The 15,234-nt window shown below is 41.0% G+C and overlaps 1 protein-coding gene across 1 annotated transcript in view; it reads left to right on the top strand.

Moving 5' to 3' along the window:
• Window positions 1–13,296, top strand: part of LOC145415449 (uncharacterized) — a 41,853-nt gene extending 28,557 nt beyond the window's left edge. Inside the window, exon 2 of the mRNA XM_080284725.1 lies at window positions 12,737–13,296. Coding sequence (XP_080140851.1) covers window positions 12,737–13,296 — 560 coding nt within the window. The remainder of the gene's footprint in view (window positions 1–12,736) is intronic.
• The last annotated feature ends 1,938 nt before the right edge of the window (window positions 13,297–15,234 follow it).

Raw genomic sequence — 15,234 nt, 5'->3', positions numbered from 1 at the left:
GAAGAATTTTACAAAGAACTATACATCAAAGACAATTGTACCAACAGGTAATTTTTCAGGCGACACAAGTGAAATATCGGAGGTAACGCCAGACTAAGTAAACATCTCTCTTAAAAGTATGAGAAGAGGGAAGGCCCCAGGAGAAGCTGGAATAGTAGCAGATTTACTCTCCGATGCAAGAGTACAAGTACAAAACAGGCTCGCCAACTTTTTTTTTTTTTATGTGAGGAAGAAGGAACCAAAGGCAATGAGCCCGCAAAACTGTTCCCTCCAAGAGAAAAACAAAATACAAGAGACAGCCAAATTCAAGATCCATTCATTTCGAGATGCCTCGACACACTGCTTGTGAAAGATTTTAGATCATAGGAAGCAGGAAATACAGACAGAGGGAGACAGTTCCAGAGTTGACCTGTTGCATAAATGAAGGGCTGGGAGTAACGGTTAACTCTTGCATTAGAGAGTTGGACAGAAAAGGGGTGAGAATTTGCTGCTAGACGGGTGCTACGCGCCCGTCGTGGAGGTGGAGGAATGCATGCAGACAGTTCAGAGGAACAGTGACCATTGAAGTAGCGATAGAATAGAGATAAAGATGCAACAGTGTGGCGAAGAGACAGAGGTTTAAGGGAGTCAGTAAGAGGGGGAGAGTTAATGAGACGAAAAGCCTTTGACTCCACCCTATTGGGTAGAGCTGTATGCAGGGAGCCCCCTCACACATGAGAGTTGTACTCAACGCAGGGGCGGATAATACCCCTTTATAGAGTCAACAATTGCGTAGGGATAAAGAAGGAACGGAGTCGGCTTATCACACCCAATCATTTGGAAGCAGATTTTACAAGAGACGTAATATGATCATTCCAAGATAAGTCCCGAGTAAATGAAACCCCAAGCATGTTCAACGATGATGCAGGATGAAGCTGAATATTATTAAACATTACCTGATGAAGATGTTGTCGGGTAGATAGGTGCAAAAACTGAGTCTTTGATGCATTAAAAACAACCAGATTATTTTTACCCCAGTTAGAGATACGAGCCAAGTCAGACATTAGGTGTGCCGTAGCCTCATCCCTTTTTTGTAAAGTAACTGCTGAGATGGACGATGTGGGAATCGAATGGAAAGGTGAAGGGTGGAGTCATCAGCGTTTGAGTGGATAGGGTTAGATGTACAGCTTAGAAGGTCATTGATGAATAAAAGAGAGTTGGTGATAGGATAGAGCCCTGAGGAATACCTCTGTTAATAGATCTAGGAGAAGAACGATGGCCGTCTACAACAGCGGCTATAGAACGACCAAAAAGGAAGCTATAGATGAAGGCACAGATAGAAGGATAGAAACCGTAAGAGGGCAGTTTGGAAATTAAAGATTTATGCCAGACTGAATCGAAAGGCTTTGAGATGTCAAGTGCAATGGCAAAGCTTTCGCCAAAGTCCCGAAAGGACGATGACCAGGAGTCTGAAAGGCAGGTGAGAAGATCGCCAGTGGAGCATCCCTGACGGAACCCATACTGACGATCAGAAAGAAGGTTGTGATAGGAAAGATGCTTTAAAATATTTCTATTAAGAATAGACTCGAAAACTTTTGAGATACAGGATATTAAAGCAATTGGACGATAGTTAGAGGGATGGAAATGGTCACCCTTCTTTGGGACTGGCTGAATGAGAGCAAACTTCCAGCTAGAAGGAAAGGTACAAGTTGATAGACAAAGGTGAAAGAGTTTGCCTAGGCAGGGTGTAAGCACAGAAGCACAGTTCTTGAGAACAACAGGAGGGACTCCATCAGGCCTATATGCCTTATTAGTATTGAGGCCTGTGATGGCAGAAAATACATCAGCTGAAGAAATTTTAATGTTAGCAATGACGAAGTCAGAGGGGGAAAGTGATTGAGGAACAGCACTGGAATCGCTTAAGGTGGAATTGGAGGAGAAAGTCTGAGCGAAGAGATCTGCTTTATCAGTAAAAGAAATAGCTACAGAGCCATCAAAGTATAAAAGAGGAGGGAAGGATGATGAGGTAAAGTTGTTAGAAAGGTTTTTGGCAAGGTGCCAGAGGGAGCAGGAAGAATTCGAGTTAGAGAGATGAGAGCATTTTGTACGGATGAAATTATTTTTAATAGAGCAAAGAACAGACTTAGCACGATTCCGGGCAGAAACGTATATAAGATGTGATTTAGGGGTGGGTTGGCTCTGGTACCTTTTATAGGCCCTCTCCTTGTTGCGGACAGCATTAGAACAAGCGTGATTAAACCAAGGCTTTCGTGCATTAGTCAAAGGATATGGGAAAGGAATGTATGCTTCGATGCCCGAGAGAATAACCTCCGTAATGCTCGAGGCACACCCAGATGGGTCCCGGCCATGGAAGCACCAATCATTCCAGGGAAAATCAAAGAAGTACTGCCTGAGGGCCTCCCAATCTGCAGCTCCAAAGTGCCACAGACAACATTTCTTTGGAGGGTCTGCAGGCAGTACCGAAGTGATAGGACAGGTTAAGGTGATAAGGTTGTGATCGGAGTAGCCCAACGGAGAGAAAAGATTAACAGTGTAAGCAGAAGGAAGAGGTCAAGTATGTTGGAGCTCTCTCCAAGGCGTTCAGAGATACGAGTAGGGTGCTGTACAAGCTGCTCTAGATCATTAAGGATAGAAAAGGTGAAGGCTTGTTCACCAGGTGGATCAGTGCAAGGAGAGGAGAGCCAAAGGTGGTGGTGAACATTGAAATCTCCAAGAATGGAGATTTCAGAGTAAGATGAAATGGATAGAATGTGTTCCATCGCAGAAGTAAGATAGTCAAAGAATTTTCGATTGTAGAATTAGGAGATAAGTAAACAGCACAGATATATTTAGTCGGAGAATGACAGGAAAACCGAAGCCAGTGTGTAGAGAATTCAGAAGAATCGAGTTCAGGAACACGAGAGCGAGATAAGTTGTTGCATATACAGTATATACGCAACAGCCACCTTTGGCTTTGAAATGAGTATAGAGAAAGTAAGAGGATACAGAAAAGGGTCTGCTGTCAGTTGCCTCAGACAGCTGAGTCTCGGTTAGAAAAAGAAGTTGAGGTTTAGAGAAGGAGAGGTGGTGCTCAACAGAGCGAAAGTTAGAGGAAAGGCAACGAATGTTGCAGAAATGACGAAGAGTCAGACAGTGGTTCCAGGGATCTTGAGTCGTCACCGGGAGATGGGCAGAAGGTGGGGGCATTTATGGTCCCCCCCCCCTGGGGACTCCGAGGCTACGTTATTCGACGCCATTTTCTAAATTTTTAGAAGGAAGTGTGGTGTGTACTGTGCATGTAGTTTGGTGTTGATAGTTTGAGAAACTTGTACTGGATAGCATGCTGGCCTACTCTCTGTGTTACTGAGACACTGAAAAAGTTCAGCAAAGGGGGATGGTCGGGACATAGTCCCGAGGGCTGTTGAAACGGGAGCTCCAGCTCTCCCTGTCATCAGCTTTCCATCCACCTTGGGAGTACTGCCCTGCTTGGCTAGTGCTACTGTACATAAAGAAGAAAATTCCCAAAACATGGTGTAATGCAATAGCTACAGTATTATGCCTTACGAAGAAGGAGACTCAAAACATCTTAGTAACTAGCGACTCATTAGCATATTATCAGTTATTTACAAAGTTTTCACTAAACTCTATACGAACAAAATAAAAACAAATCTGGAAGAAAACCAACCTCGTGAACAGGCAGGATTTCGAAGCGGGTATTCGACTGACAATGACATAGCTAATTGAGAAAACTACACAATATAATAAACCACTGTGCTTAGGTTTTGTTGACTACGAAAAGGTTTTCGAGTCAGTGGAGCACATACTCGTAGCAATTATAAATTCATTGCGGGAAGAAGGAGTAAATGAGATCACTGTAAAACTGCTAGAAAGTACTTATAAAGTGAGAACTGTTACAGTTAAATTACATAAAGACTCGGGGAAAAAAATAGAGTGGGATGGATGTGCTTCAGGGAGGTACAGTTTCACCACAATTATTTATAGCATGCCTGGAAATTGTTTTCATACTACTAGACTGGGAGAACAAAGGAGTAAATATGGAGAGAGAAAGCTTAAACTGTTAAAGAGTAGTAGATGATATTGTCATAGTCAAACAGCAGGGACATTGCAAGAAACGTTAAATGACCTAAACGGAGAAAGTATCAGAGTAGGATGCAAGAGGAATAGGAGTAAAACTAATGTTTAATCCAAATACACCAAAGAGCGTCATCAGAAAAAGCAAAGAAATTCTTGGAGAAGTCAAGGAGTACAATTACTTGGGACAAGTACTAAAACTAACAAGAGACCATGATACTGATACAAAAAGACGCATTACAGTTGCATGAAAAGCTTTCGGTAAACATCGAGTCATCATGAAAAGTAGCTTGCCAATATTTATGAAACAAAAAGTATATAACGCATATAATAGTCCCAGCTATGACGTACGGTTGTGAGACTTGGAAACTGTCAACACTGACGAAAATCAACTAATCCGTTCTCAAAGAGCAATCGAAAGGTCACTGTTGGGAATATCTTTAAGAGAGAGGAAAAGATGAATTTGGGTGAGAAGGCAGACCATAGTCGAAGACATTATAGATGTTTTAAATGAACAGAAACAGGTGTGTAGGCCATGTAGCAATAATAAGGGATAACCGATAAGCAAGAGCTTACCGAGTGGACTCCAAGCGATTGTAAGCGTGGCAGAAAAAGGCCAGATAGGAAGTGGGGAGATGAGATAGAGAAGATTGCTGGCAAAACGTGGCAGAGATTGTCTCTGTCAAGGAAATCGTGGAAAAGGATGGGGGAGCCCTTTGTTCAGCAGTGGACTTGCACTGGCTGATGATAATATATATATATATATATATGCCTTAGAATGTTACCACGAAGATGTGTGTGACCAGTTAAACCATAAATTCGTCTGGTTGGTTACTGATATATAGAAAATATAGAAGACAAATATATTCTCAGATATTTCCTTTTTTTTTTTTTTTTTTTCAACATACCCAAGGCATTCTGTTCCCATAATGACTTACCACAGTTCGCGCCAGTGACAACTGCAGTCTTCCCATGCAGCTTCGTAGTGGAGGTGCAGCGGCGTTTGTGGTACCTGTAGGTGAACCGTAAACCCAGCACTGCCACCACTACTGCTGTTCCCATCAACAACCACATTGTCTCTGTAACTGAGAGGAAGGGCCAGCTGTCAAGGGAAAGGTAACGCAAGTAGTATTAAATATATTTCAAAGTTTTTACAATCTACAGAGAAGATAATATTTTGTCTATACAGGCAAAGATGCAAGAGTGGGGTTTTCAGTTAGAGCAAGTAGGACACAGGACATACATTACGGAACGTGTTTACTGCAAATATAAGTACGTAGTAAAATCAGCATTTCATACTTTTTCACCCTTTTAGGGGTATCGAAATGTTAGATATTAAGAAACAGGTGAAATATATCGGTAGCATGACAGTCCAGTAAGTTCACGAGTCTCGCACAGAGACAACTCAGACACATTCAATTAAGGAATCCACGTTAAAACTTTTCTTTGATTTCACACCATCGACCTCAAAATAACTACTCAACACCTAAAACACAAAAAGAAGTGAAAACAGAGGGAGAAAAAAGTAAGACAGGAAGAGAGAGCAAGAAGGAAAGATACAAGTCAGAGAAGTTAATAACATCTGATGCAGGGACGATTCAGCAGTGACATTCAACAGAAAGCCAACCCACCTGCCACCCACATCTCACTACGGTCTGAACATCACGTTTTTATTACATTATTGGTGGCAGATGTTAACCAGAAGAACCCAGAAGGCAAAAACAGTAAGCATTAGCACAAACAAGAGAATATAATTGTGCTACGAGAGTTTATACCAACCGATCTCGATGAATGTATGAGCCTATGAGTGTATACCGAACCGGTCAAGCGAATCTGTGAGTTCACCGTACTCTACAACCAGGCAAACTTCAAGCCAATACTGTCAATAGATGTAGCCGTAGGAACATGTAGAGAGATAGAGAGGTTGGTTGTAGATCGTCGAAGCACTGCCAGAAAAAAAGTCGTGAGAAGTTGTATGGCTCGAATTTGTAGCTGCTTGGTAAAATGATGTGTCGTCGGCTAGAGTGAATAGGTAGGTCTCTCTTTCTCTTTCTCACCTTCCCCCTTTGTGTATCATAAGCGAGGTGAGTTACAGAACAACTCTTAGGTTATGGAGTTTACTGTACGCAGTTATATCGAACTGTGATTTATAGCTTACCGTAGCGTGATGGCAAAGCGTCCTAGCTGACCCTATCTCCTGCCTTCCGCTCTCGATTGTGTTCTCGAGCCTTCTCTAACCCCTGCTACATGAGATAGCGGCCTTATATCCCCCACTGGCTTCCGGCTAAAGTGTGTAGACGTACGTGTGCGTACGTATGTGCGTGTGTGTGTCAGTCAAGTTTCCGGCACAAGATCAGAGGTGTTTGGCTCTCTTGATTAGTCTAGGGTAGGGGATGTGTACTTGTCTCTTTCGGGAAAACTTCAGACTTAACTACACACACACACACACACACACACACACACACACACACACACACACACGTCTGATAGCGCAGTCGACTGAACACTGGTCTCCAAATTCAAGTGACCTGAGTTCGAACACCGCTCAGGCCGCGCTGCTTGCGTGGGTGGTATGAGAGTTCGCTTCTGTCAAGTGAAACTCAGTGCGCGCTGTGGTGGAAGATCTGCAAGGGTTTGAAACTCAGCAGGGTAAAGATTAGAGGTTCTGCCCCTTTGTGCCTACGCCTCACTCCAGCCTCGATGAAGTTGGTACCGTGCCGGCCCTCCTCCCGAGCTGCCACGGTCAGCCTGTTCACCGCACTAGGTTAGGGTACTTGATTAAGGACCCGTATTTTTTCTGTCTTTGGCTGTGATGAATAAATCAACCGAATGTTGTTATTATTATTATTATTATTATTATTATTATTATTATTATAACTATTATTATTACACACACACACACACACACACACACACACACACACACCGCTCGCTGGTGCAGTGGTAACGTTCTCGCTTGCCAACTGGTGGACGGGAGTTCGCGCCTCGCTCAAGTTGCGAAAAGTTTCACTGACGAAGTGGGTGGTTACTGTCCCCCTTGAGCAAGGGGACGGGTGTGTGCTTGTGTGAAGGTCACAGCCTTGCCCTTAGATCGGACTATATGAGCTCTCAGCTCCCTTACGGGAGGGTAAAAGCTGACGATCACGACCATCAAGTGATCCTGACCGACCCGGTGAATTACGCACACACACACACACACACACACACAAGGAGTCATCGGAGGTAGACGTTCATCATCGGCGCTCCGTACCAAGCCAACACGGCCAGTGGCATTACCTAAATTAGTGTCTTTGAATGAGTCAAGCTCTGTACCAGGTTAGACTAAATAATTTTTCATTATTAAAAGGAAAAGAAATAATAAGTTTAAATAAGACCGGTTCAAACTGAACAAAGAACCATGATGCGCTGAGTCAGCTGGGTTTGTTTAGACTACAGCAACACGGGGAAAGTGTACATACCCTGTAAGTACATACTCTGTTCATTTAGTATTACAAAATGGATACATACTTCAGTAAAACAAATTTGGAAAAGAAAAGGGATAAAAGTAAAAAGCAAAATGATGATTTCTACCAAGAACTGGTCGAAGTGGAGACTCACAATAGACTGGTTGAAAGTGTACACAAACTAGAAATGGCTTTCAAAAATGAAATCGATGAAATAAAGAAGTAAATCCACTTGCAAAAGGAAGAGATAGAAAAACTAGGAAGGGAGGCAAATAAGAAAGACACAACCATCAGTGAACTAACAGTGGAATTGAGTATGCTTAGGAAGAAAGTGAGTGAAATGGCAAGTACAGTAGTCAGTCACGAGAGTGTTATGGAAGAGTTCAAAAATAACACAGAGACAATTAGGCAAGCAAGCAGTCTTATGGACCAGAGCAGTGATATTGAGGAGAAGATAACACAGGTGAATGAAGCTGTGCAAAGCTACAAAAATGATGTAGAAACCACGTATGCTGAAATGGTGAAAGTAAAGAAAGCCTTAGAAACAAGGGTGGAGGAAAAAAGCATTAAAAAGGAAGTGAAAAGAATAATCCAAAACAATCCAAAGTTAGTCAAAGATTCAGTAAAGATAAATAAATCAATAGTAATCACTGGTATAGAAGAGGAAGAGGTTAAAAACAAGATCACTAGAGACAAAAAGGAGATGGCAAATGTAATGAGCTTACTGAAAGAAGTATCAGAGGAAATCTGTAGTAAAGACATAGAGGAACACAAAAGGTTAGGGAAATACGAGAAAAGCAAGACAAGACCTCTAAAGGTGACTTTCCAGAGTGTAAACACTGTGGAAGAGATACTAAAAAATGCAAAGAATCTTATGGAAACAGAGGAGTTCAAAAATGTATGGATAAAAAGATGCCTAACACAAGAGGAACTGGAATTACTGAAAGAGAAAAGGGAGGAAGCAAAAGCAAAAAATGAGGGAAGATCAGAAGAGGAGAAGAAGAAACTTTTTTTTACAAAGTAATAGGATTGCAGGTACGAAAGTGGTACACAAACAGGATGGAAGAAAAAGGAGGAAGGTAGTAGAACCATGTCATGACAAGTATATAAACAAGATGATAAAGTTGATGTACTGAAATGTGGATGGAATGGTATCTAAATTACTAGAGATGAATGATTATGTCAGAGAAAATGAACCACAAATAATATGACTAACTGAGACAAAATTAACACCAAGGATATCCAATGACATACTAAACTTAGAGGAATACAATATATGGAGAAGAGACAGAAATTTAAAAAAAGGAGGAGGAATTATAATATTAACTAAGAAAAATCTAAAAGTCAAGGAAATAAACCTAGATATACCATCACAAGTAGAACTGATTGCAGTAGAGATCGACACATCTGAAGGTAAAGTAATTGTAGCCAATTTGTACATGCCACCCAGATCAAACACATGGGAAAGAGACGAATATGAGGACCTGGCAGAGAGTACAATTCAGAGTATAAGATCATTGCTACATAAAATAGAAGAGAAATCGGAAAGAATTATACTAACCGGGGACTTCAATACAAATATAAATTGGAATACTCTAGATATAAATAGCCAAGAAAGCTGTTGGGACCAAAAGCTCCTGGATCTCGTACAAGAGTTTTTCTTAACGCAACATGTGAGGGAAACCACCAGAAAAAGAGGACTTGATGTACCTTCAGTGCTAGATCAATTTACTAGGCAAGAAAATGACATTGACAGTTTAATATATCAACCTCCACTAGGGAAAAGCGATCATGCAGTACTAAATTATAGCATATGACATAGTAAACAGCAATGACAGTTACAAAAAGAGCCTGAACTATAAAAAGGGAAATTATCAAGACCTAAAGAAGTATTTCTTAGAAGTTGATTGGGAAAATGAGCTTAAAGGACAAGATTTAAATGCTGTATATAAAAATTTTTGTGAATTTTATGAAATAGGAGTCCAGAAGTACATCCCACAGCACAAAGAAGCAGATAAGAAAATACAGAAATGGTTCAATACAGAATGTAAAAAATCAAAAGAAAGAAGAGATTTGTTGTGGAATAGATACAGAAGACACAATAGTGAAAGGGCGTATAATAATTACAAACAGGCAAGAAACGACTATACAAGAATAAGGAGGGAAGCCCAAAAACAGTTTGAGGAGGATATAATAAATAAAAGTAGTGATCAACCAAAGCTGTTTTACAGCTATATCAGAAGCAAAACCAAAGTAAAAGATATAATACAATCCATTACGGACGAGGGAATCACTTATACACAAGAGAAAGAGATTTGTGAAGCACTAAATAAGAATTTCCAATTAGTTTTTACAGAAGAAAAAAATTTTGAGAGGGACTATGTGGAACACGCATGTCCACACATACTACCATATATACAAATAGCAGAAAAAGTAATACAGGAGGAGCTAAGTAGATTAGACAGAGGAAAAGCAAGTGGTCCTGATGAAATTTCATGTTGGGTATTACGAGAATGTGCAAAGGAGTTAAGTAAACCATTATTTTTAATTTTCAAGAAATCCTTGAGTCAAGGGAAACTACCTGATATTTGGAAAAAAGCAAATATTGTCCCCTCATTCAAGAAAGGAAATAGACAAAATCCTCTCAACTACCGACCAGTATCACTGACCAGTGTTGTAAGCAAGGTATTAGAAAAACTTATAAGAAAAGCTTGGGTAAATCATTAGAAGAACACAGTATGATAACAGAAAGACAGTTTGGTTTCAGAAAAGGAAAATCATGTGTTACTAATCTGTTGAGCTACTATGACAGAGTAACAAACACAATACAGGAAAGGGAAGGATGGGTGGACAGTTTCTATTTAGATTTCAAGAAAGCTTTTGACACAGTACCACATCAAAGACTTTTATGGAAACTGTACCATCAAGGAGGAATTCGAGGCAAACTGTTTTGTTGGATGCAAGACTTTCTCATAAAAAGAGAAATGAGGACAGTACTAAGAGGAAACTACTCATCATGGAAAGAAGTGACTAGTGGAGTACCACAGGGTTCGGTGCTGGCACCAATCATGTTTTTAGTGTATATAAATGATATAAACAGTAACACTGGAAATGAGAGCTATCTGAATATGTTTGCAGATGATGCAAAAATACAAAGGAGAATTACTAGCACAGACTCTTGTAGGGAGCTACAAGAAGAATTAAATAAACTTCATGAATGGAGTAGTACATGGCAAATGGAATTCAATGTGGACAAGTGTCATGTAATCAAGTTTGGTAAAAGTGGAAAAAGACCTAAACTGAATCTACCAACACTACAGGAGAGAAGGAAAAGAGGTGACATGATAATGCTATATAAGTGCATATCAGGAAAGGAGAAAATAGACATAAATGATTACTTAACATATGGAGAAGCATCAGCAAGAGGACACTGCAAAAAACTGCATAAGAAGAGAGGTGATAAAGACGTAAGGAAATTCAGTTTCCCAAACAGAGCAATTGATCAATGGAATGCACTACCGAATGAAATAGTGTGTGCCAAAACAATTCACAAATTTAAGGATATGTACGATAAATATGGTTTAAGACACGGGACAGTACGAGCTTGACTCATTCCTGTAAAGATACAATTAGGTAAGAACAATCAGGTAAGAACACACACGCACGCACGCACGCACACACGCGCGCATCTGCTACTGGTGGTGGGAACTGTATCTTGCACCCTATAAAATCATACCTCTAGTTTTTATCGTACCAGACGAATCTACAATAGTATCTAATCTTCTCCATCTTACTGTGTGCAATATATAATTCAGAATGGAATCTTCTGTAATCTGTCCTATAACTCACCCCGATTCAGGATGGAGATACTATGGGATCGATACATGCCTATCACGTAACAGCTCTGTTTGGTGGAATAGATATCATAGTTTTTCGGAAAGATATTGGTAGTCGATGATTGCTGTATTAAAATAATCACATAAGACCGTTTCCAGCAAGAGTTCCCAGGTGTCATTTCCCAACCACCCGTTTCCCCCAGGGACCTGTTCCCACACGGGCAAATTTTTCCTCATGGGCCTATATCCCCCAGTGAACCTGTTATCCCTATGGACCAATTTTCACCCGAGAACATTTTCTACATGGGTCGAGTTTTCCCCATAGACCTAATTTTTTCATAGATTTATTTATCCATGGAATTGTTATCCCCATGGGCCTATTTTAACTGTGGACCTATTTTTTATATGGACCTATCTCACACGACGGACTTATTCCACTATTGGATCTATTTCCCCATCACCATATTTTCTCTTGTGTCCTTATTATCCCATGGACATATTTCCCATGGATCTGTTTTGTGCTCCTTGGACATGTGTCTGTTTCGGCCAGTTTCCGCAGGGGCACATTTACCATAACCCTGTCCCTACCATGGACTTCCTAACCTTATTGGCGTATTTCTTACTTCCCATTCCCCACACACCCTGGCTGTCCTTCCACCCTCCGCTTCCACCCATGCAACCACCCACTCCAAACCATCCCAGCCCACATCCCCACAGACGCACCCTCCACCTACAGGTCCACCTATCCAGTCAATATAACCCATGCATCCACTCATGGACCCGCCTATCCACCTTATTCCATCAACCCACTCTCCCGACCCATTCACCCTACAGCCACCAAACTCATCCGTTGACTCACAAATCCACAGATCCATTCATCCTGTCTACCCACCCACTCACAGAGACCCACCCTGCTCACTCACTTACCCAGTGACCGACCACTTCCAACTACCCACTCACTCCACGTAACCGCCCAGTGTGTCCACGCATAGCACCCACACACCAACTCCATCCATACTGTTCACACTGATCAAGAACAAACCCCACTTGTACCGTCCACCCACCCTCCCACCTACTCTAACCCACCCACTCTAACCCACCCACTCTGACCCAACGTTTCTTCTACCCCATTTACCTCGCTCACTCTCCCTACCTCAACGTTGTCCCTGCTATCCTATACCCACCCAGTCACTAAGATTCAGATATGATTTGCAAGTTTTCACAGAGAGAGAGAGAGAGAAAGAGAGAGTCAAGTTTGCTGCCAGCAAAACCCAAGCCAAGATAATTTCCCGCTCAAGTGATGATGCCAGGCTACTGCACGGGAAGTTAAAGTTTGACAAGGACACAGTCCAGGTTCATGATCACATCAACGTCTTGGGGTGGAAGTGGACTCCAAGCTGCTGTTTGACTGCCACCAGGAGATTGTAGCACGGAAAGCCAGCCTGAAAGTGACCCTTTTGAGAAGGATGAAGCACCTCCTAAATGCTGATGGCTTATTGATGCTCTACATAGCCCAGGTCCGCCCACTTATGGAGTATGCACCTCTCACCTGGATGTCAAGTGCTCGCTGCCACCTCATTCAGCTGGACAGGGTGCGACAACGTGCTACGCGCCTCATAAATAGTATTAGGAAGAAAGAACAGCGACAACAGCTACACCAAGGAGGAGACCATTGCCAACTCTACACCGTGGAGCATCGTAGAAGCGTCAGTGCTCTAACCTTCCTACACAAGGCACAAGTGCAGCATGAACCACATATGGAGGACCTTATGGTTCCCTGGAGGAGTATGGAGCGCAACACGAGGTCGGTGTTGACTAGCAACTTTCTCCTGGAGATCCTGAGGTCACACACCAGCAGGCACCAACGCACCTTTTTCACCAGGACAGCTGCAATGTGGAACTCGTTCACAGCGGATGTGCACGTCCAGCAGATGAACACACACTAGGCCAAGGTGGCGGCCCATGCTTGGTGCCGCACACACCCACCATAGATGTCAACATATATAATGACTGTAAAATGAATGTACGTGTATATGCAAATAATGTACAGTATATTGTGTCTTAAAATGAGTAATCCTACGGTTAAGCTTTAAAACTGGCCGCCTCATGATAGAGGGGTCTTTAGCTTGTAAAACTGACAAGAGTTACGCTGACACAATAGTATAGCACACCAATGTATAAAGTTCAAGACAGAGAGAGAGAGAGAGAGAGAGAGAGAGAGAAAAGTGAGAGTGGATACGCGCCCAGGAAGTTAGTAATAATTTAGAAATAAATATTTTCTTGCGCGATCATCCACTACTCGAACCTTAAATGGGAATGGATATTCGTTCGAACCTTTCGAACTCTGCTTCAGTTCATGATATTTACTGTATATATATATATATATATATATATATATATATATATATATATATATATATATATATATATATATATATATAACTGTGATTCTGCAAAAAGTTATTTTTTATATAATGTATTTTTACATGTACGTTACTTTTCTAAAATGCATACTATGCATTAACCTTCTAAGGTAGCATATTAATAAAAATTTTTATATCAGTTGCTCCAGTGCACTCATTTTTCACCTTGCCTGAACAAAGTCCAACGCAGTTACCTAAATGAATACAGTACTATACATTATTCATCCAAAGTAAATATGTTACCAGTACTATAGCTATATTCCATATGGATGTAATGTGCATATACCTTTTTTGTATACCAACCACTTCAGAATGTATGGAAAAAGAATCTCAAACAGTGATATGGTCGCATTAAAGGAGGTTGCAAGGCCATTCATACCCATGAAGCTACGATGTAAACAAACACACTGTGCCACGTATACCAAAAAGCTCTAGCCACTGTAAGTTATCAGTGCTGGCAATTACACACACACACACATACACATGTATCTATCTATCTATCTATCTATCTATATTTCTCTCTCTCTCTCTCTCTCTCTCTCTCTCTCTCTCTCTTTGTGTGTATATATATATATATATATATATATATATATCTCTATATATATATATATATATATATCTCTCTCTCTCTCTCTCTCTCTCTCTCTCTCTTTGTGTGTATATATATATATATATATATATATATATATAATCAAACATTGCAACTCCACTGCTGAACTAAGGCATCCCCCAACCTCTTCCATGAATTCCTTTTCGTTTCATATATTTTGGGAAGCTACTTTTCATGATTTCCCTATGTTTATAGAAAACCTTCCATCCAAATGTAATGAGTGTTTTCATTTCGCCACCATGACCTTTCATTAGTTTTAGTATTTGCCCCCAAGTAACTGTACTCCTTATCTTCCTCAAGAATTTCTTCGCTTATTCTGATAATGCTGTTTGGTGTATTTACATTACACAATACTTAAGTTCTACTCCGGTTCATCTTGAGCCCTACTTTGATCTATCTATCTATTGCCAGACGCCATAATCCCGTAAGGGGTGGACATTTGACTTTGAGCTATTTGTTTTACGGGGAGGGTCACTAACCCTCCACCAACCCACTTGTTGACATGTAGGGAGCACGTATGGTTTGCTTATATGGTTACCATCCAGCGTTGTAAATGGTTTCTTGGCTTACAGGAAACCATTTGGCTTGTCACTCAATGTAAAGCCACCTGTAAAGGAAAGAAATGCAATAAGAAGTGACAGGAAAGATGGGAGAAATAGGAAGAGAGGAGGGCAGGCACAGAAAAAGAATGATAAAGGCTAAGGAAGAAGTAGGCAGCACTACATCAAGTGAGTGGATGATGGTCCCTTCTCTTATTAGGTCTTTTAACTTTTCTTGCAATGTCTCTGGGGTTTCTGTGATTATGACAATGTCATCTGCAAAATTTAAATGGTTATGTTTTCTACATCTAT

Source organism: Coenobita brevimanus, chromosome 102 (assembly GCF_032717465.1).
Source record: "Coenobita brevimanus isolate Jiangsu-jjx chromosome 102, ASM3271746v2, whole genome shotgun sequence".
NCBI lineage: Eukaryota > Metazoa > Arthropoda > Malacostraca > Decapoda > Coenobitidae > Coenobita > Coenobita brevimanus.
The sequence above is the reverse complement of the archived record's forward strand: the minus strand, read 5'-3'. Positions and strand labels throughout refer to the sequence as shown.